This window comes from Arctopsyche grandis, chromosome 12, assembly GCF_051622035.1.
Source record: "Arctopsyche grandis isolate Sample6627 chromosome 12, ASM5162203v2, whole genome shotgun sequence".
NCBI classification, from domain to species: Eukaryota; Metazoa; Arthropoda; class Insecta; order Trichoptera; family Hydropsychidae; genus Arctopsyche; species Arctopsyche grandis.
Window position 1 is genome coordinate 17,606,570 of NC_135366.1, and position 22,085 is coordinate 17,628,654.

The 22,085-nt window shown below is 33.3% G+C and overlaps 5 protein-coding genes across 9 annotated transcripts; 2 read left to right on the top strand and 3 right to left on the bottom strand.

Annotated features, from left to right (window-relative positions):
• Positions 1 to 110: 110 nt before the first annotated feature.
• Positions 111 to 2,602, bottom strand: LOC143919624 (uncharacterized). 4 transcript variants are annotated; one of them, XM_077442024.1, is made up of 7 exons: positions 2,430 to 2,600; positions 2,151 to 2,339; positions 1,757 to 1,947; positions 1,518 to 1,688; positions 744 to 1,397; positions 435 to 663; positions 111 to 361 (listed from the first exon to the last, which is right to left on the bottom strand). In XM_077442024.1, exons 3-7 carry the CDS (start codon positions 1,850 to 1,852, stop codon positions 285 to 287), a joined length of 1,227 nt encoding a protein of 408 aa, XP_077298150.1. In that variant the 5' UTR covers positions 1,853 to 1,947; positions 2,151 to 2,339; positions 2,430 to 2,600; the 3' UTR covers positions 111 to 284. The 4 variants fall into 4 exon arrangements, with proteins under 4 accessions (XP_077298150.1, XP_077298149.1, XP_077298148.1 ...); XM_077442023.1 differs by having other exon boundaries at positions 122 to 361; positions 2,113 to 2,339; positions 2,430 to 2,602; XM_077442022.1 differs by having other exon boundaries at positions 122 to 361; positions 2,113 to 2,496.
• A 2,207-nt stretch (positions 2,603 to 4,809) lies between these two features.
• On the top strand, positions 4,810 to 9,229 carry LOC143919805 (DNA repair protein XRCC2). Of its 2 annotated transcripts, XM_077442340.1 has the most exons (4): positions 4,810 to 4,879; positions 4,951 to 5,190; positions 8,882 to 8,964; positions 9,084 to 9,229. In XM_077442340.1, exons 1-4 carry the CDS (start codon positions 4,859 to 4,861, stop codon positions 9,199 to 9,201), a joined length of 462 nt encoding a protein of 153 aa, XP_077298466.1. In that variant the 5' UTR covers positions 4,810 to 4,858; the 3' UTR covers positions 9,202 to 9,229. The 2 variants fall into 2 exon arrangements, with proteins under 2 accessions (XP_077298466.1, XP_077298465.1); XM_077442339.1 differs by lacking the exons at positions 8,882 to 8,964; positions 9,084 to 9,229 and having other exon boundaries at positions 4,951 to 6,479.
• Positions 9,230 to 9,414: 185 nt separating this feature from the next.
• On the bottom strand, positions 9,415 to 10,030 carry LOC143919807 (U6 snRNA-associated Sm-like protein LSm6). The gene is made up of 2 exons (XM_077442341.1): positions 9,836 to 10,030; positions 9,415 to 9,645 (listed from the first exon to the last, which is right to left on the bottom strand). Exons 1-2 carry the CDS (start codon positions 9,924 to 9,926, stop codon positions 9,497 to 9,499), a joined length of 240 nt encoding a protein of 79 aa, XP_077298467.1. The 5' UTR covers positions 9,927 to 10,030; the 3' UTR covers positions 9,415 to 9,496.
• A 2,442-nt stretch (positions 10,031 to 12,472) lies between these two features.
• Positions 12,473 to 15,187, top strand: abo (de-etiolated protein 1 abo). The gene is made up of 5 exons (XM_077442186.1): positions 12,473 to 12,853; positions 13,345 to 13,473; positions 13,557 to 13,744; positions 13,822 to 14,724; positions 14,798 to 15,187. Exons 1-5 carry the CDS (start codon positions 12,533 to 12,535, stop codon positions 14,988 to 14,990), a joined length of 1,734 nt encoding a protein of 577 aa, XP_077298312.1. The 5' UTR covers positions 12,473 to 12,532; the 3' UTR covers positions 14,991 to 15,187.
• Positions 15,188 to 15,199: 12 nt separating this feature from the next.
• On the bottom strand, positions 15,200 to 21,919 carry LOC143919720 (tyrosine-protein kinase CSK-like). The gene is made up of 13 exons (XM_077442185.1): positions 21,515 to 21,919; positions 18,944 to 19,095; positions 18,702 to 18,815; positions 18,201 to 18,354; positions 17,880 to 18,057; positions 17,586 to 17,808; positions 17,142 to 17,499; positions 16,905 to 17,067; positions 16,678 to 16,839; positions 16,404 to 16,599; positions 16,242 to 16,328; positions 15,941 to 16,154; positions 15,200 to 15,385 (listed from the first exon to the last, which is right to left on the bottom strand). The coding sequence occupies exons 2-12, from the start codon at positions 18,980 to 18,982 to the stop codon at positions 15,972 to 15,974; spliced, it is 1,857 nt and encodes a 618-aa protein (XP_077298311.1). The 5' UTR covers positions 18,983 to 19,095; positions 21,515 to 21,919; the 3' UTR covers positions 15,200 to 15,385; positions 15,941 to 15,971.
• Positions 21,920 to 22,085: the final 166 nt, after the last annotated feature.

Genomic DNA, 22,085 nt, shown 5'->3' on the forward strand with positions numbered 1-22,085 from the left:
ATATTGCTTTTCTTGATTTTTTTTCAAGTCGAGTGTCGGTTTCAATTTTAAATGACGGTAGATTGATATTGATATAAAAAATAAAGATGACATACGTATGTATCATATTAAAAATACAAAAAAATTGATAGCAAATTTTTAATGATTATTTTTTTAACAGATTATTTCATAATTATCCACATATTAGTTAAAGATATCAATACTTATATGGTACATATAATAATCAACATAAATATCACCATTGCAAACATGTACATGTTGCAAAAGGCGAATCGATTCACTGATTAAAAGTCTGCTTGGCATTTAATTCGAGAGTGATGTTTGAAATATTCCTTGATGAATAAATAAACTTCATAATCACCTACAAAATATAAGTAAATAATTTAAAATAAATCACAATACAAATAAATATTATACATAATTATGGAACTCACTCGGAAACTGATTTATTTGTAGTAATTTATAGGCGAGGTATTTATTGTGTGGCCGAAATAAGTGGGATGGTATATTTCCACGTGAGTAGTAGTGTTTTATGTGTCGGGCGATCCATGGGGCTATCCTTTGTCGACAACTTCGAACAAAGCTTATTGAAGTGTCAGGAGATTGCAAGCCTTGTTCGTCTTCTGATTCAACTCCGAAAATTTCAATGAACCGACTTCTTACCTAAACAATAAGAAAACAATCTATTGCTCATCTTTAATATAATATATATGTATGTAGTTGAGAAAAGTTGTGTTTCATACTCTTGAATGCATTCTAAAGCTTTGTTCACACAGATCATCTAACTTTTCACGGAGAATTTTCTTTTGATAATATAATTCACACGGCCAGCGTGAATATACAAACCCATTTTGGTTTGACAATTCTTCCTTTGATTGCATATTTATTGTTTTAGTTTCGATAAACGTAGATCCTATTAAAACATTTTCTTCACACTTTTCATACATTTGAATGTTTTTGGTATTTTGTAAGTCATTATTAACAATATTACAATTTTCAGAATCAAGAATCAAACGATCTGTTTTCTTATTATCGAACATCTTAATTTCCTCCATTATCAACTTAATATGAATTTCGTTTGTATTATCACCGAAAATATCACATTTATCCAATTCCGTTTCGTCAGTTTTGAAAAGTTCTTCCATATCTTTTAATACTTGATCCGCGATTTCATCATTGGCTTCGTTATAGTCTTTTTGAACCATATTTTCCTTAGGAGAAATCCCATTCTGCATTGATATCTGTGAATTTGAACTAGTTTGTGTTTGATCAGTTCTATCCATAGGCAGCTCATCATCAGTTTGTGAAGATTTGTCACAAAATTGTGTTTTAACACAATATTCACCAAATTTTGGATACAGGTCTTTATTTTTGGTGTATTGTTTTATGGAGTTTATCTGAAATAAATTTATTTTTAATACTACCTACCAATAATTAACTGTTTTGCTATCGATTTATATTGTAAATTAAACTTAAAAAAACTATTATTCTATTAATGAACTATAATTAATACTTACCATTAAACATATAGATTGACGATACAATGGTACAACCATTGCCTGTGTTGCGGCTTGCAGTTCTAATTCTTTGGTAGCTCCTAAAACAACATGAGGTGGAAATTCACCACACCACTCTGTGTAATTCTGTTTCAGCAAATTGAATAAATATTCAAAATACTGTTTCCGGACCTATAAATTCATAAAGAGCATGAAAATAAAATGTATAATTAAAAAAAAATGATAATAAGAGAACCTACCGGAGAAATCAATAAATGAGGCTCAAAATCAATTGGTGGAATATTGCACTGACTTATTGCATCTTGAGGATTCATGTTAGATATTTGGTGTAGCATTTGTGACAAAAAATTACAAATAAAATGGTATCACATGTAAAAAGTAATCATGCTTTTCATTCCTTCTGCCCCAAAAACTGTAAATATATACTTGGCTACAAACAAATAAATTAGACATTAGTGGCAGATTATCGGATAAATTATTGAAATAATTACAATTGTAAATATGTTTAGTTATAATACAACATGTGCGAATGTTATTTGTAACCGAATCAGAAGCTATAAACATCTATCTAATCACTACATGGATATATACATACATTATTTGTAACAAACACACCAAATCAAATTTATTCACATTATTAAGTTGATTGATGCGTGGAAATCTCTTCTGTATTATGGAAACAATGCTGATTTTAATTCATAAAAATGGAAACAAACTAATGCGCCGGTAACAATCGATTGACGCCAAAGAATTTGACATCTATGCTATAAACATCAAATATATTGACCATTTTCAAATCATCCAAATTTGTAATTAAAACCGCTGTAAGAATTTTAGATACGTAAGTTAGTAGGTAGCTAGTTCAATAGTTTGGACGTCATTTTGTTCACATTAAATATTTTTCCTCGTTACTTATTTTAATTATTTTTACGCTGTTAAGCGGGCTCTTCACTCGTCCGTGAACATCGCGCCGAGACTCAATGGCGGTAATTGAACTATTCGTCACATTGTGGTGGTCACAAAGACAATTTTTGCCATGAAAATCACGAACACACAATATTTGGCACTCAAGTTCTCGTTAGTATGTGTTCAGACTATGTCTGATGATCGGCTTTCGTGGCCTTACGACCCACGATTTGGCCGATATATTTTTGTGCTGGCCACCCTCAAACAGCGGTTGGCCCACAAACTGACAGGTCTCGACTACGGTTTGGCGCGTAAACACTCAGGTGTTTACGGGGCCCACCTCGCCACCGAAATCACCAGCTAGAGGCTGGTGAGGGTTGTGATGATACTTGGAGACCAGCTCCAGTATCCGTCCGGTGTGCACCAGAGGAAGCCTGGTCTGTCTTCGTCCAGAAGGCAGACAACTCAGCTACGCGTGGCTAACCACAAAAAGCACGCACGTGGTTTCTTTGTTGACTCCCCCCCCCCCCTTTCTTTCCCCCTGTTTGCTCTATGTACAGTCAACGTGGAAATATAATCATTGTGATCAGATTTACGACCTGTTTTCATTATTATATAAACTCCCGTAGTGTAAACGTAGCCAATGAGTGTAGTGACTTTTTTTATTTTATTGTTACAATCAATATACACTCGTCATTACAGATTGCTCCAATGCGACGAGTGTACGTTTAACGGTCAGAAATACAATATACATATACATCAGAATACATAGTATATAACAATTAATCAGAAATAATAATCATAGAGACATCTATGGATTATTTTTAGATTTTGTGTACAATTTTTATTCATATAATAAATACAAAATTATAGAGATATCTATAGATTTCAGATTACTGTGCATAATTTTTACAAATTATACACAGAGAGATTTTTGTGACAACAGGAAATGATCTAATACCAATTTTTCAGGAACCGTTTCAGCAATGATCAGATAAAATTGGCAAACTCTGATAGAGAAACGATCGATTTGGAGTCACAAAACCCTAACCAGCAGTTTGACGATGACTCGAATCTTCGGTCTCAGTGGTGCTAATTATATACGCTACCATTAAGCCAAACTGCTGGCTTAACTACTACTTTTTACTAACCCCTTAGCGTCAATGGCGTAGCTAGAAATTTTGGGCCCTGATGCAAAAATTTCTCCCCACTTCCTGGCCAGTTGTTCGCTCCTGATTTTATTTCTTCGTACGAATTTCGAAAATTACTTACAATTACTTACATTCTCATATATACGCTTCAACACCAAAGTGGTTTCGTCAAAACTTTGAAGTAAAATCTCGTTTCTGCAATATTTTCGTACTCAAGCGGCTACATGCCTGATTTGTTATTGACACGCCTACTTATCTTATACATATGTGTATAGCTGTGGCGTAAGGTGAAATTTTTTCATATCGAGCATGGGCCGTGATGCTTTGCATCATTCTGTGCAATAGTAGCTACGCCACTGGATCTTCGCAAAGCGGTATGCGATAGCTCAGCGACGTGATTCCTTCGTCGTCGTGCCGTGGTCCCTTTGTCGCGGAATAAAACACGGGGGACGCCGCGAGGCGCAAACTCGAAACGCACACACTCACATTTAGACTCACACGCATGGTGTTCACTACCGCGCACTAAATTCGGATATCTTATTTTATTTTATTTTACATAGATATATACCAGGAAGGCCTAACAGTTAGACCCCAATGCGCTTTTCTAGACAATTAATTACAAACATTACAGCATTTTTATTATACTATTTTTTTATGTTATGGGGGATGAACGAATGAGACGACTGGCATGTTGATGCACGTGCGTTTATTGTGAGAGCCAGAAACGGAGTAGTGATAGCGCTCCGAACACGACCGAGTTGGTCCCAACTCGCAGGATGGTAACCGAAACTCGACCATGTCGTAGAGCCGCCACAATGTATTTTATTTTTCTCATTTAATTTGCTGGAGAACTCAAAATTAGCAATCAATTAATCCATAGAGACATGTATGGATTTAGACTTGTACATAAATTTATATATAAATAAATCAAATTCAGATATTTGTGAAAGCGGGTAGGATGATTTTTGCCAATTTGATGGAGGAACTGTTTCAAAAATGAAATCAAATAAATTGGCAAACTCTGATAAGAAACGATCGACTTTGGAGTCACACATATCCAACTCTGACCGGCAGTATTAAAGATTAGCACGGTAACCTCTCGGTGCTAAACAAAAACGCAACCACCGGGCCATACTGATGGCTTAATTTTGATAAAAATTTAAATGATGCTTCACATCATTTTTAGTTTTGTTTATATTAATTTTAGCAACATTTTAATGCTTGTTGGTGATTAGCTATTTTTTCGTTTTGATACAGTTGGTACAATAATAGCGCGCTGATACGATGGATATCCGTCAATCTGAGGTGATTGAATACATTCTGATACTAGAGCCATTTTTATTCAAAATTAATATATACTTATCAAAATATTTTAGGTGAACCACAATTTTATATTGAATTTATCTTGTCCTGTTGAATCTGGTGCCCAAGCGTTCACTAGATTGGTGAAACCTCCTTCGCTCATACCATTACATCAAAAATTGCTGCCTCAAGCTCCTAAACCTTCAGAAGTAATAGAAATTTCATATGATAAAGATACACCACATAATGCATTAATTTCCGATTTCATCAGCAATGCAATTCTACCCATAGAGCTCGGAGGAAAAAATGCAGAGGTTGTGATATTGCATACAGACGGACAATTTAATTTAGAAACTTTAATTCATTGTATGAAGAGAAAGATTAAAGCCGTAGACCCAAAATACTTATGTGATGTATTTATAAAGCGTTTCATAAGAAATTTACACATTGTATCAATTTATGATTCTCAGCAAATGTACGTTGCAATACACGCATTAGAAAATGTATTGGCAATGAATGTTAATGTATCTTTAGTTATTATAGATTCTATTGTAGCTTTTTATTGGTCAGATAGAATGTTTGGATCTGGCATTTTAAAAGTAACTACATATGTTCTAAAAATTTTACAAATGATCAAAAGTGTGACAAAAGACCATCAGACCGTTATAATGTACACAAAACCAAATAATACTATTTCAAAGCAAGCGCATATTTCAAATATAGAAGAAAATGTAGACAAATCTAATTTGAAAATAAACCACAAACTCTGTTTAAGACTATCTGATGAAGAAAATGGTTGTTTTTCACTCTGTGTTAATAGTTATGGAACAATAAATACACATAAATTAGTATTTGAAAATTATGAAATTTATTTAGAATGAAATGAAGCAGCTGACAATATATCACACAGTTCTGTATTGCATTGACAAAATAACTCAGCCATTGAAAAAAGAAGACATCGAAACATCTATTAATATCATAAAATAATTTATATAATTATGAAAATTCACAATATCAATGATTTTAAGTTTCTTCTTGAGAAATATGTAAATGAGATGTCACTTTTTTCTACATATAAAATACTAAAGCTAAATAAGAACAAACAATGTATTGAGAAACAACTCATTTGAATGTCAACACATGTAACATGAAGAAGTTCAGATCTATAACATATTATCTTCAACTTCAATATTACTAAGTAGTATTCGTGACTTCGAGAAATTCACTTTCCCTCTATTGTCTGTGACTCTTCATAAAAGCTGCATTCAATATTGAAATTGCAATATTTAGTTATTGAATTGCAATAATGGACGTGTCGCATGAAAAAGAACATGATATTTTGATTCCATTACAAAGACAAATAGTACACATGTGTAAAGAATGTTTTATTTCACTGTAACATTGATCGTTGAAAAACATTATCAGTACATAAGATAACAATAGATTTAAATATGTGTTTCAATTTAACATACAATAAACTAATTTACATAATAATATACATTTGAATTTTCAATAAAATATACATTTATACGTAATTTGTAACATTTATATTTTTCATATTGCATTTACAACAAATTAAACAGATTTAGAAGAAGAAATGTAGAATAAAGCGTTTTGTTTTTTTTTATTTTTTCATAACACTTGTAAGTAAAACATAATTATTATATACTAGTTGTTTTACCTGGCTTCGCTCAGTATTTTTAATATAAACCGCTTAAACATGGTTAATCTAATAGTAAACATTAATTTGTTTTTTTTTGTTAAATTTATTTGAATCGAAAAAAAAATAATACTCAACCATCGTCATAGAAACTTAGATTTGTTTTTGAAGCTCCCAACCAAACCTTACAAAGTCTCTTTCGAAATTGTATATTAGATTAATATATTGCATATGTATAAATGAATATTAATTAGTTTGTGTATTCCAAGTTATATTCAATACTACATTTATTTATAAATAAAAAATACAAACTATTAAGAGGGCTGGACACCAGCGCCTTGTCCATACAAACGTATTAGACTTCTCCCTTCCTCAATTATGGCACTAGATAAATTATTTTTTAATACGCTATGGATATCCACCATTGGGATGCATTTATCGTTTTATTTTTTTGATTAGTTATTTTTTATAGGAGCTAGGAGCCGCCAAACATCTATAAAATCGCCTCTTTTTTACACCCACGAAAAGAGTCCAGCGTGCTTATTTAACGGTCGATTTTAAAAAAAATACACGCATAGTTGCACAGAAAATATCTTTCTCATACCGATTATGATTTTTTTTTTAAATTAGTCCAGTTTTGGAGGAGAAAATAGGAGAATACGAAAACTCGATTTTGTCAATTTAAAATACGTATTATCTGGTCGAAGCGCAACTGTCGCATTCACTCTATATATATATATATATATATATATATATATATATATATATATATATATATATATATATATATATATATATATATATATATATATATATATATATATATATATATACACATATATATATATATATATATATATAAATATATATATATATATATATATATATATATATATATATATATATATATATATATATATATATATATATATATATATATATATATATATATATATATATATTTATATATATTGTCACATTCACTCAATATATATATCGAAGAAAGGAACGGCAACAAAATTAAGGTTTCGGGTGTACAGCCCTCTTAAGGAAAAATATTACACGAATGACGAAATTAAGACAAAAAGGCTTGAAAAATTTTCCTTCTGTAATTAATATAAAATTCTTTTATGATGGCAAATTATAATTATAAGAATGATGCAGTGACGATATTACAAAAGTGCGATTGGGTTATTTTAATGAGTCACTAGACGCAAAAATGTTTGAACTTAACAAAAACCAAATACGTTTTTTTATTTACACAATCTTTTTGCATAACTATTTACAATCCATTTTTGTGACTATTTTTCCTCAAGAATGATATGCATAGTAGTGTGTGTATTTCATTTGGTGGTCTTCACAAGACTACGTGCACTTTAAAACATCTACTTTGAATCGTAAAAGAGAAAGTTGCGTCCTCGTCGTAATCAGTTTCACCTGGTATTATGTACGTTCCAACGACAACGTATGGCTTAATGGGTTTCACTTTTCTTGCCCCAGTGACTTTCAATCTTTAAATATTCGTCATTAACGTTAGATGTTAAATTAACCTATATAACAAAAACGATAATGGATAGCACATGCACATGTGCATGCTATTAATTAATTTTTGTAATCTAAAAGTGAAAATATAAAAAATAGATCCATTTTATAGAGGGAACAGACAAGTCGTCTCTAGTAACAAGTCTAATAATTTAAATCTTTAAGCGACTGTGAATCCTAATACAAATTTAATTTGAATTTGTTAAAAAAAAAAAAAAATATATATATATATATATATATATATATATATATATATATATATATATATATATATATATGCATCCGGCTATAATAATAATCAATGTGTATGGCTATTTACATTATAATTAATAGTTATTTTCATTAGATATTATGTAGCTGTTTTCTGCGGCCTGGTATTACAAAATTGTGAATTGACCTCACCTGATCTCCCACCACCTGATGATTACAATCGAAAATTTTAAGAAACACTCAGTCGCTCGTTCGATTGCCCCGTAAAATGGCTTCTACACGCGTTCTTTTGGTAATATATTTGTTGTGTAACCAAAAAACTTATTCATAGCTTCTGCATTTAAAGCAGATACAAATATTAACAATATTTTAGCTTTTTCTTGATAATGATATTTCTGAATTAGTCATACATCTAACAGTCACCATATTGTCTTTACCTTGAAATTGTATGTTCTAAAGACAATAAGATTTTTTATACTTAATAACAATTTACAATTTTTTACCAATATTTTTATTGATATTGGACTCTGATATGTACATAATATAACATGTAATGCGTTGATATATTAATATAAATACTTTATTATTTTTAGGTTACTATTTTAATTTTATGTGTATCAATACACATCGGAGCTACCTTGACTCCGAGGGCTCCAAATTTTCAATATTTCGAAAGGTAATTATTTCTTATATGTAAATCTTTTGCAACATTCATATTCATACTTATTATAAAGCTTTATTTTTTTGATTTTCCAAAAACTATCGCATTTATCCAACTTATCTGAATGCTTTCAGACCAAAATATCGCTATCCATATTATGATGAAAACGGAAGAGGAAAACTGCTGTATGGATACGGAGGATCTGAATTGTATCAATACAAAACTTACTCGCCTTTAGAAGGAATTCATTAAAACATTAATAATAGTTGTTATTTATCAATTACCAACTAAATAAATGGGTTTACTGTGATTTATTGATATGTAAGATACCTGACTTATTGAAATATTTCAATTTAAACCTAATAAAGTTATAGCATACATCCTTTTTTACACTTTTGCAATATTAAATGACACTAAACTTGTAAAATACAATATTGTTATAAAGTAAATAAAAAATATTATATTAGAATATGTAAGTGTTTATTATAAAAAAAATAATGTTTTAAATAAAAATTAAAAGTACAAAATGATGTTCTTTTTTAACAATTTACACTCTTCTCTTTTGTGTGCTGATATATAACACGTTATTTCCTCGTATGAAAGCATCGCCGTACTTATTTTTTAATTGCCCGTTTGCATATTCTTCAGTTTGTTCCAAAGCAATATTCATATAGCCATCCAAACATGCTAATACTCCTAGAAAAAAAGGAAAATTTAGAGCCATTTTATACATAATAAAACAAGCAGTAACTTAGATATTTGGAGAGAATAAAATGTGAGACAAATTAGAAACAATATGTACATATATCCGAATAGTCAAAATTCTAAAGAAATATATTCTTAATTTACAACACATGATACGATGCGACAAGCGAAGAAAACACACCACGATAATCGACGCCGCTGTTCAATTTGACTACGACTGGTCGTCCGTGAATTTGTTGAATAAAGGCGGACAAGGCTTCCTTGCGTGACATCTTTATGCAAATCGCGAACCCGGCGTATTTGACACCTCTTATTACCACCAAACCGAGTGCACCGCCATCCGCCAATACACACGCGGACCCGTACCCTCAACAACAGTCTCTGCAATTTATTTTAACCTCATCCAAACACAAATGTCCACTATAAGAAAATTAAACGTATAGGTAGGGAATAAGCTGATACTTTTAACATTTGCATATGTTTAAACGGTAAATAAACATTCAGATCAATTAAAAGAGAAAATAAAATTATTAGTTTTCTAATGAGACTAAATGATATATTTATGTTTTCTAGCGGACTTCATTTTTGTAAAGCTTTAAGTTTGAAAGTTTTTTGTTAGTTGGTATGAAAATTGAAAATTTTGAAACATGAAAATCTTCTCATCAATACTTGTGTGCTTTTTGGTGTTACGTGTTGTTCTATATCATATTTTTATTTGTTTACAATTGAAACTGTTGTGTTACAAACCGTACATATTGTCTCCGATTTATTAATCCAGATAAAATTTAAAACGCATGTTTTTGGTATGCGTTCATCAAAAAAACAAACACTTTCGTTTACTAATTTTATGACCAAAAATAAATACCTTTAGTCCATTCACTGTAGGAAGAAAAACAATAAAACGCACATGCTGTCCATTACACCTCATTTCGGTTCGGTGATTACCAGTCAAATGTGAACCGGCCACAGGACAACCGGTCGCTCTAGATCGGTCACACGTGATCACCGTATGCGTTCATCAAAAAAACAAACACTTTCGTTTACTAATTTTATGACCAAAAATAAATACCTATAGTCCTGTAAGATCGCCAATTTAGTAGTCGGCGGTCACCAGTGTAAGACAGGTAGTGCTGGCTGCGGCGAAGTTGCGACGTTCGTTGAGGGGGTCACCAGTGTAAGATCGCCAATTAAGTAGTCGGCGGTCACCAGTGTAAGACAGGGAAAGTATGTTGACCGTATCCCGGTCTAACGAAACACATGTTGTGTAGTTTGAAAGAGGATCGTTTATTTGCGTTCAATTGGTACAATGGTTATTGTATGTACGAAGAGGTTTCTTCGAAGATGTGATCTAGTTGAACTCTAGAGGCTCACTCTGCCGGTGGAGGTTGCTGCGTTGCTTTATAAACGTTTTGGGTTGAAGTGTGTCGTGTGCACATCTTTTGTTCTTGGTACTCGCGAGCGTGGTTTTATGGGATCATACGCCTGGACGTAGTTCGTGGTTTTTATGGGTTCAGTGAGTTCTTCCTTTGTTTCCAAGACACGTGTATAGAAACACGTGTCGACCTTTTGACGAGGCGAGCGTGTGCCATGCGTTAATGACTTTCCTGGATATGTGTCGCAGTGACCTGATGAGATCATTTCAGTTGTACTATATGCCTACAGTCCATTCACTGTAGGAAGAAAAACAATAAAACGCACATGCTGTCCATTACACCTCATTTCGGGTCGGTGATTACCAGTCAAATGTGAACCGGTCACAGGACAACCGGTCGCTCTAGATCGGTCACGTATGAGCACGAGTGAGAGGCGTGTATGCATGCTGATTCTCTGGAGTTTACGGATAGTATCCGCGGTCGCATAGTGCGGTCTGGCCTGAGACAACATGTTTTTTCTAAGTTTCTTCCTACAGCGGACCAACTATAACTCATTAGAGTTAAGTTTAGTTATTTTGATGTTGTAACCTTTTTGCAACCCAGTTTTTTGTCCAAACCAAAAAATAAATAAAAGTCGAAATAAAGAGAAAAATCTGAGCATATTTGAAAAAAGGTAAAGAATCTTGTCGAAAATGAAAATATTTTATTTTTATTGTCACAAATCAATACACACTCGCCATTACAGATTTGCTCCAATGCGACGGGTGTACGTTAATGAAATACATAAACAATCAGAAATCAGAAATACAGTAATACATACATATACAATCGGAATATATAGAATATAACAATTAATCAGAAATAATAATCATAGTGACATCTATGGATTTCAGATTACTGTGTATAATTAATACAAATTATACACAGGCAGATTTTTGTGACAACAGGATTAGATTTAATACCAATTTTCAGGAACCGTTTCAGCAATGATCAGATAAAATTGGCAAACTCTGATAGAGAAACGATCGATTTGGAGTCACAAAACCCCCAAATCTAACCAGCAGTGGCGAGGACACGAACCTATGACCTCAGTGATGCTAAATATATACGCTATCACTAAGCCAAACTGCTATGTTTTTTTTTAAAGAAACTGTTGATAAAAAAAATTTCATGTTATTCAGCCTAACTGAATAACATGAAATTTTCAAATCTTACCCAAAATAATACATTATACTGTTGTAGCACGATTAAATTTACGCCAAATTGAAGGGTGTTCACGATTTTCAACATCTCTAACATTTCTTTTACAATACTCAAGTAATCGATGACTTGGGTAGTTGGGTCAGATTCTGAATTCTGAAGTGCGTGGTGCATTTTACAAAATTGCATTGATGTCGCGAATTTAGTACGGCGACGGGCGCCGTCAGCATCAGCTGTTCGCGTCTAGTGTTCGAGTGGTCGCCGCTCATGCTCGCTAGTATGTCCCGGCGGTTGGATCCGAGTTCATGATGTCGGGCAAAGGGGGCGCGGGCGAAGGGGGCGCAGGCGAGGGGGGCGCAGGCGAGGGGGGCTCGGGGGCGGTTTGCAACGAGCGCGTGCCGGGCCGGAGGCTGCGGCCGCAGAGCGTGGTGTCGCGGCTGGTGGCTCGCGAGACGTGGGGCTCCGTGAGGGCGGGGGCGCACTGGCAGGTCGCCAGGCAATTCTACCAGACCGTCTTCCCCAACTGCACCGTCGTCAACGTCGAGAAACCGCCGTGCTTTTTACGCAAGTTCAGTCCGGACGGAGCCCACTTCATCGCTTTCTCCGCAGACCAGACTTCGCTCGAGGTATTTCCACAATGCAATACAACACAAAACAAGTTTTACTTGTTATTCCTCTCTAAATATAATATGTATAGTATTTCATCATTTTTAATTTCTGGAAGCCTTCCTTAAATATTTTCATTAATATAGTATTTAATTAATATAGCGTGTTTTTAATTAAAAACTTTTGTTGCTATATAATAGAATATTTTTGGGAAAACATAAATGGAAATGAAACATTAGCATGTTCTTGGGTTTCAATCTTCAATATTCATCTAAATAATAACAATATGATAAATTGGACCCGCTGAGATTTGTATTATTTTAACTCATTGGATTTACTTAACCGTTTTGGAAATTAGATGATACCAATGAATATTGCATTCATATATATTTTTGCTCTGAAAGTATCGCACATATGAATGATTTGCATATAAACAACATTAAATATTTATTCAATGTGATATTGAAAGTATATATTACACGTGGAAATGTATGACTAAATTTTTTTGAAGATTTATCGATACTGTGGTGCGGGAGCAGCCGGAGACCTACTTAAAGGATTCCCATGTGAGCTCGTCCAAAACGAACCAGACGGTCCTCATCAACACATTCGTACTAATATTTTCCATCGGTTCTTCAAGGTACCTGTTTTATTCCAAAATCTCAACTGATTATTTCCTATTATATATAGGTGTGATTTAAATAACATTTTCCTTGATTTTAGCTTAAACATGTGGTAAACGTTTGTCAAATACGTTCAAACGGGTTCGATCAGTTGAATAGAGAGTGTAGTCTTTTCACTGATGATGGACGATACGTCATTGTGGGTTCAGCTGCACAGATTCCCGAAGATCTCAGACCACATTTTTATCAAATCCATAGTAACAATGAAGCCGTAACTCCAACAATGCGGTAAGATTTAAAAAAATATATACAATTAATGAATTGAAATTAGTTTTATGTAATTATGAGCTTTAATATATTTACAGTTCTGCTCTCGAAGATTACTCTCTACATTTGGTCGACCTCGTGAAGGGAAAACTTTGTGATACGAAGCATTTTAAAGTTGATAAGATATACTTGTCGCATAATCAAGGCATATATCTTTATAAAGACATGCTAGCTGTGCTGTCAGTGCAACATCAGACTATACACATATTCCAAATTCTCGATGGAATGTTAGTGGAAGTTAGAAAAATTGGACGATTCTGTCACGAAGACGACGATTATTTGTTGAACTCTGTTTTTGCACAACCAACAAATGCAAGACCGTTTTTAGAATACTCAATTAATTCGTTAAAACATAGACTATTAGTATTTCTTTTCAAACGTGCCAAAAATATAAGTGACTCATCGGGCGATCCTTTGGAGTTGCGCAAATTTTATAAACACTTCGAAATGTTTAAATCGTTGCGAATGTGGAAAATGCAACTACTAGACGAAGATCACTTATTGATTAAGTACGCCGGAGAAGATGTTGTGACATTGCGGGTGGCCGAACCCAATAGTCAATCTTCTTTCTTCGTCATATACAACATGAGTGAAAGCAAAATTCTCGAAATTTACGAGAACACTTCAGAAAGTTTATTACAGCTGTTTGAAAATTTCTGTGACTCTTTTCGAAACGCTCGATTGTATTCAGAATCTCAATTTACATGTTCGCCTTCTAATAATTTGCATGCAAGATTGACCCAACAAAGATTCAAACAAACGATCGTCAGAGCCATTTACGGAGGAAAGACGGAAGCGACCAAGAGAATCTTAGCTCAACTTCCGATAAGCGCCCAGTCGTATAGCAGTTCTCCTTATTTAGATTTGGGACTCTTCAGCTATGACGATAAGTGGGTATCTGTCATGGAACGACCTAAAGCGTACGGCGAATACCCTATAAGGTAAAGATAAAGTATACACATTTAATTACATACAAATTGAAATGTATCTATTATAGATTCTGTCTCTTTATAGATTCTACGCTCGAGACTCGGGTTTGTTGAAATTTAGAATATACGCTGGCGTATTGGGTCAATCGGCGCCTGCAACTGCAAGACGTCTTGTCGCATTTACGTTTCATCCCACTGACCCGTTCGCAATCAGCGTCCAGCGAACAAATTCCGAATACATAGTTAATTTTCACATTAGAAACACTGTGTATAGTTGATGTTTCCTTTTTATTTTATTTTATGTAATGATATCATGTCATCCAGATACGCAATTACGTAAATATTAAAGCTGCGTGCAATGCTTTACTTTGTATGAGACTGAACGTGACTATTTTCGGGATGCAGTTCTAGTAATGGTAGCCAAAAACCGAAAATGCACGTTGGACATTTATGTACATATATAAGGATAAAACTTAAAACACAAATTAAATAGGTTAAAATAAGTTTGTAATTAAAATTTTAATTTTACATTTTAATTTTGAATATGTAAATTCAAATTACATACATACGTGAATTGGTTGAATTTTTGTTATACACTTTCCATTATTGATTGCAACATACAAATAGCGAATACACTTCAGTGCACGTTCTTGCTAGTGAAACCTTATTTTGCCTATACCAAACAGTTAATGTATATATATATAATAAAAAGAATTTTTTCTTAAGTTTTATAACATACTTTAAAATAATTATGTACTTTTAAAATTATATGTAAATAAATTATATATAAATTAGTTTTGATAAATATTTACAATCTAATATACAACCTTTCATCTTAATTTAATTATTACGCAGTTGTAATAGTGATCAGGGGCAGATTGGACGTATAAATTTGCCCTATAAAATATTATAAATCTTTAATTTTGATAAGAATCGAAAATTTATCCGCTACATGCATAAATGCAAGAAATTATTTTTATCATCATTTTTATAATAATATTATTCGAATAATGATCACACATTACATTGAACCATATATAATATATCGAAACTTTCCAACATCTACTCTGCCCAATCCACCCCCGGCAGTAATATGTTGCTTAGATTAAAAATCAATCAAAATAATATAAAATTCAACAATAACACTGAACAATGTTTTCTCTAATTCATAATTTATAAAATATTTATAGCATCAATATATATAATACTTTTACGAAATAATATTTACATGACTATTATGCGTTCTCTATTTAATATATTCACTGGGCGGGAGTGGATGCTTTAAGTTGTGCTAGTTTCGACTTGGCCTGGCTGAACGTTGGCCGAGTATCCGGATTCAAGTCCCACGCTTGACGCATTAAATCATACAGTTCTGGAGGGCAACCTTCGGGAGCTTCCATCTTATATCCCTTTTCCACGTGTTTGACGACATCTGCGAGTGGCTAAAAGAGTAATTTTAACACATAAATTCCCACACGTAATAATAAAACAATTACATGTACATGTATATAAAAAAAGATTCCGCTCACAATTCTAGGGTATGGTACACGGCCAAAAGAATATATCTCCCACAGCAAAATTCCAAAACTCCACATATCAGATTTGTTGGAGAATTTCTACAAAATAAAAAGTAATATAAATTTAAGTAATAATAAAAGATGATGCCACATAAAGGTCATTTCGAATATTACATTGTGTTTCAACGCTTCAGGAGCAGTCCATTTGATGGGGAGTTTTGCAGCTGCGTCAGGACCGCCCTCTTCTCGTGCCAAACCAAAATCGGCAACTTTAGCTCTACGTGTATCAGACACTAAAACATTACGAGCGGCCAGATCTCTGTGTACCACTCTTCTAGTTTCCAAATATTCCATCCCTGAACACGTATCACTATATAATAAAGTAAAAATTACAATACAAAAAGTCCATAAAATACGTATAGTTAAATTTAAATAAATAAATCCTCACAATGCAAACATAATTTGATCACGTTTGGTAACATGCAGTCTTCCTCTGCTGCGCAAGTAATCTACAAGACTTCCTTTGCTCATATACTCGGTGACGAGACAAATATGCTGTTTGTTAAACACCAAGCCTAGTAACCTCACTAAATTGTCATGCTTGAGAGACCTGAAATTTTTTTTATTTAATAAATATATTCACACATGTCATATTAAAACACGATAGAAACATACGTCATAAGACTAGCTTCAGCTAAAAACTTATTAGCCGCCTCTGAATCTTTTAGCATTTTGACTGCGACTCTTTGTCCGTTTAATATGCCAAGCATCACATCACCAAATTCGCCTTTACCAATGTTTTCTCTAATTTCCAAGTCTCGTTCAGATATTACCCACCCTTGAATGATCAGATTAAAAACATAACTTTGCGTCCGTAATCACATTGAATCAGACTTAATAAAATATACATACCGTTGTCGACAAAAGCTTGTGGAGCTAAAAAGGATGAAGCGCTATTGTGATCATTTGGCATAATTTGATTCGGTTGATTGGATTGCCCTTGCGGTTGGCTTAATTGAGGTGGATGCGCAGGCTGCTGATGTACCTGGCTTTGTTGTAACGCTTGTAACTGAATTTGGCATTGTTGAGCTGTCTGAGATTGCAGATTTTTTTGTTGGAGCATTTGCGCAACGTTTGTTGTCTGTTGCGCAATATTGATCTGGGATTGTATCGACGTTGAATTCATTAAATTTGCAGGTGGAAGCGGCGGTTGTTTTGGTAGTGATTTTACAAGCTGTGTACAAAGTCCGTCTGCATCTTGTAAGTAATGCTGTAAACAAAAAGCATAATTGTCGAGTAAAACGCAAACAATAACCAGTTTCGCGGAAGATCTAATTAATATGTGCATAAACTTACATCGATCAATTGAGGTAAAGTGTCGAAGAATTCTTCGTCGTCTATTGTGAGAGTTGAATTTGGAGCGCATTTAATCCTATAATGTTCTACTCTATTTTGAAAACAAACACATAAAGTCTGATCGCCGGGAAAATTCGTACTTTCCCGTACGAGAAACAAACCGTCCGTACGCGGCTGGAGTAATTGTTCTGCTCGGTCGCGGGTAATTTTTCCATGGTGCCAACTGAAATTATCATTTAATTAATTAGATTAGCCGTTAAATACGAAACGAATTCAATATAAAAATAACCTTACGGCATATTGCATAATCTTAATTCGGGCTTTGCGCTCCGTAACGGCTGAGGTAATCCTTGTTGTATGCTGATTATATCGGGAAGACCAGTCTGTTGCATTAATGAAATTGCGTTTCCTCCGGTAATATTTGGAATTTGCTGATGATGAGTTAACACCGCAGAGTGATGCTGCGATAATCCTTTAAAAAAAACATAACAAAACCAGCTAGAATACCAATTTCCATTACTTTCACATTCAAAATAATGCAAAACCATCAACCAGTCGTGGGACAAGCACAACCTTTAAGATATAAATATGGAAACCATTAAGCGTGAAACTTACCCGGCATCGATTGCAATGATGTTGCCATTGAACTAGTATTGCCAACTTGAGATTGCTGATAAAGAGAATTCAAAACCATTACACCTTGATCTGATGTTGACATTGGACTAGCGGAATGTAATGGAATATTACTACAATTACTTGTGTTAGAGTTCTGTAATTAAAAACATGAAAAGCTGTATTGTGATGAATCGAAATGTTCTAACCCATCTTTGTGTTAAATGAATCGAACGCGTTGATTAATTTATGTACACATAAAATGACAACAGAGATATGAAAATTATTATTTTATTTCATAGCGAGTGGTGTTTTGCACCGAGGCTCTAATACATAATAGTAAAACAGTCATACCAGAATGTGTGCATGTGAGTTGTTTGTTTTGTTAGACATACATATAAAGCAAAGTAACATTTTTTTTCGTATAAAGCATTCCACCCATATCCTCACAAACAATTAACATCCAAAAAAATAATAGACCGTGCCCGATTGTTTAATAAGTACCTGATTATTTGGTGTTGGCTGCCGTTTTTGTCGCAGAGGAGCTGTCGGTGGTATTTGGTGAGGTGTAGATGGTGTGAACCAACACCCAGCACCTCCTCCTAGTATGGACATGTGCTGTCGGGATAAGAAACAAAAATTTATATGCTATATATTCCATGTTCGGAGCAAAAGTTTAACATTTCGTCTGATAAAATATAAGATGACTAAAAATTTGCCATACAAAAATTATCACGGCGACATACTTGCGTTATGGCAGAATTTTGGAGATTGTGGCTGCTCATAACAGTGGCGTGGCCACACACACTCTTGTCAAATGAAAACCACTTCCTTTCCTTTGCACTGCGGTTCAAAATAATTTTAACTTGCCAGTACGCAGAAAATTCTCATTGTAAATCTGAAACATTTGTTTATAATGTTGAGTTATTTGCGTGACATATTATATTACATATACAATAACAATAATTCTTAGAATAGTTATGTGTTTGTTTACATTAGTGCATATTGTGTCATAGATTTTATAGTGATATTCTCTGCAAAACCTCAAATTTTAATTATTTAAATTAAGCATATGTTTTTTTAATTCATTCATAAAATGGTGTAGCAGGATTACTATAATATATATATATATATATATATATATATATATATATATATATATATATATATATATATATATATATATATATATATATATATATATATATATATATATATATATATATATATATATATATATATATATATATATATATATATATATATATATATATATATATATATATATATATATATATATATATATATATATATATATATATATATATATATATATATATATATATATTTTCAAATCGTGATGTAGTTTTACGTTTAAATTTAAGTATATATATATATATATATATATATATATATATATATATATATATATATATATATATATATATATATATATATATATACTTAAATTTAAACGTAAAACTACATCACGATTTGAAAAAAAATGTGGTTAGATGAAAAATTCCACTTCATTGAAATAATCAATATTATGATTCAACCTTTAAGGTCAGTTCAATTATAATTATGTATGTTCATGACACGCTATAAAACCAATGTACTTACGTTTTATGTCAATTAAAATAAATTAAGTCAAATTTCCTTTAAACCAAATTATTGAGTGTAATATATTGAATGGAAAATATTTTTAATCAGGAAAAATTACATATACCAATTAGAGATTCTTAAGTTTTAGATTTCCTCAGGTCCCCGGAGTCGAGGCCCAAATTTTTAAAAAATCGATCAATAATCTACTGTTTCCTTCACAAAACTTTTTATTGGTCGGTAAAATTCGGAAGACTTATTTCTTATTGCTATTCCACTGGTTTTGCATTTTATATATGCTTGTCGGCAAATATTTTTTATTACAATTCATTACTATATATCTGCTAGTAAATAATATGGATATGGATCATTTTTTTTAAGTGTGCAATTCACTATACAAATTTGAAATCAAAGTCTCAAAGTCTCCGTCTAATTATTTTAAGTCATAAAGACACAAAAAAGTCTTAGAATTCCCAGAGTTGTTTTTCTTGTTTGTCTCGGTACCGAATTTTCAATACTACAAAATTATGGAATTTTTGATTGAAATGTGAATTATAGAATTACAGAGAATTCAAAATCTATATGAATCTTACAGATATGAAACAGTAATGACATACATATATTAACCACTCAAATATGACATTTGATATCTCGAGACGTTTATCATACATTTATCTCATTGATAGAAGAATATCCATTTATCATATGTAGTTCCAGCTATGAGAAAACTTGATGAAATACAGAAAAATAAGGGAAAGTCTATTTGTACTTGAACAGAATTTAATATCGATACGTATTCGAGTTGTTACATTGCAGATGTCAATAATGTAATGGCAATATACTGAATTAGTGTTATTTTGGTATTGGTTTCGGAAATCGATAATTGAAATAACACATACAATAACATTTGAAACGAATTAGTATAATCAGCGAGTTAAAATAGACTACCTTTTAGCTGATTATTTACAATACATTCCTTTGAAATTAAACGTCATTATATTGATTAAAGCACTCAATCGTATCTCATTAGTACACAATGTGAAAGTTGACCTCAAAATGATCATTTAAAATTGAAAAAAAAATCATCATTTACATTCCCCTCCATGCATCGAAAATTAAATAGGTCGTAAAATTGAAATTTATTTCCAATACTAATTTAAACCAATCTTTCAAATGAATATATTGTAATTGCTCATTTGTTTCAGAAAGTTGTCATACACTGTTTAAATGTAAATTTTTTTTTTTTTTTATACATGGCAATAATAATCTAAAGTAAAAACATTCAATTGTTTTTTTTTTTGTTTGAAATATTATTTATTTTTATTGTACTTACTTGATTTCGTCAATAGTGTTTATATTATACATCCAAACTATTACTATAAAAAAAAATCTAGGTGAAGCCTGTCATTCAATTAATATGTAAATAAAATAGCTGTCTCCATCCAAAGAGAATGTTACACACTAGATTTGTTTACGGCGGTCGCTTCGAACGCGCCGCGTCTGTCAGGACGATCCTCGCACAAATGACTTGCGTGCACGAAATGCTAATTCGGTCACAATGCAACCGCAGGCTCGAGATATTCTATTTTAGCATAATTAGTCATTTTGGCGGTCGAGCGCGCAAAGGTTATCGATAGCCACATCTGACATTTGCGGGGGGGGGGGCGTAATCGTCGAATGTCAACAATGAGACGTTTGACAGCTGGCGGATTTACCTGGGAAGCGCATCGGCATGGACGAGAGTGCGCCAATCCGCGGGCAAACGTCACCGAGTTGCGGATCGCGGATCGCGGATCGCGGATCGCGGATTGCGGGTTGCGGGTTGCGGATTGCGAGGTACGAGTACGAGATGCGAGACGAGAGCAGCGGCCGGTGACGTGCGCGCCGTGACGTCACGAGGCGCAGGCGGGGCGGGGCGGGGCTGCGGGGCGTGAGGGGGGCAGGTGGCGCGGGGCCGCCAGGCCGCACTCGCCCGCCGCAGAACGACAACTGCACCATGCGCATGCGCACACAATCACACGCACACGCATACACTCACGCAAGCGCCGCCAAGCGCACGCTCACACAAACGCACTTGCGCTCGCACGCCATCACGCGACACGACGCGACACGACACACCTACTCGCCTACCCGCCCACACATCCGCCCGTCCGCCTACACCCCACTTCCTCTCGTACATTCCAATTTTAAATTTAGCTCCCAAATTATTCTTTCCAGAATTCAACGGCATCAATTTTCAAAATGGATTTGCTCGACCTTTCAGCTTTCGATTTGTTTTGTTAATGA

Bases quoted from the DNA above. Each gene is read 5' to 3' on its own strand.
- LOC143919624 (XM_077442024.1), bottom strand. From the start codon at position 1,852: ATGCTACACCAAATATCTAACATGAATCCTCAAGATGCAATAAGTCAG. The intron at 1,689-1,756 runs GTAGGTTCTCTT...ATGAATTTATAG, and splicing joins CTCATTTATTGATTTCTCCG to GTCCGGAAACAGTATTTTGA. The intron at 362-434 runs GTGAGTTCCATA...TATATTTTGTAG, and splicing joins ACAAATAAATCAGTTTCCGA to GTGATTATGAAGTTTATTTA.
- LOC143919805 (XM_077442339.1), top strand. From the start codon at position 4,859: ATGGATATCCGTCAATCTGAG. The intron at 4,880-4,950 runs GTGATTGAATAC...AAAATATTTTAG, and splicing joins TGGATATCCGTCAATCTGAG to GTGAACCACAATTTTATATT.
- LOC143919807 (XM_077442341.1), bottom strand. From the start codon at position 9,926: ATGTCACGCAAGGAAGCCTTGTCCGCCTTTATTCAACAAATTCACGGA. The intron at 9,646-9,835 runs GTGTGTTTTCTT...CTTTTTTTCTAG, and splicing joins CAGCGGCGTCGATTATCGTG to GAGTATTAGCATGTTTGGAT.
- abo (XM_077442186.1), top strand. From the start codon at position 12,533: ATGATGTCGGGCAAAGGGGGCGCGGGCGAAGGGGGCGCAGGCGAGGGG. The intron at 12,854-13,344 runs GTATTTCCACAA...ATTTTTTTGAAG, and splicing joins CAGACCAGACTTCGCTCGAG to ATTTATCGATACTGTGGTGC. The intron at 13,745-13,821 runs GTAAGATTTAAA...ATATATTTACAG, and splicing joins GCCGTAACTCCAACAATGCG to TTCTGCTCTCGAAGATTACT.
- LOC143919720 (XM_077442185.1), bottom strand. From the start codon at position 18,982: ATGAGCAGCCACAATCTCCAAAATTCTGCCATAACGCAA. The intron at 17,809-17,879 runs GTAAGGTTATTT...TGATAATTTCAG, and splicing joins TTAAGATTATGCAATATGCC to TTGGCACCATGGAAAAATTA. The intron at 16,600-16,677 runs GTGAGGATTTAT...TTTATTATATAG, and splicing joins GATCAAATTATGTTTGCATT to TGATACGTGTTCAGGGATGG.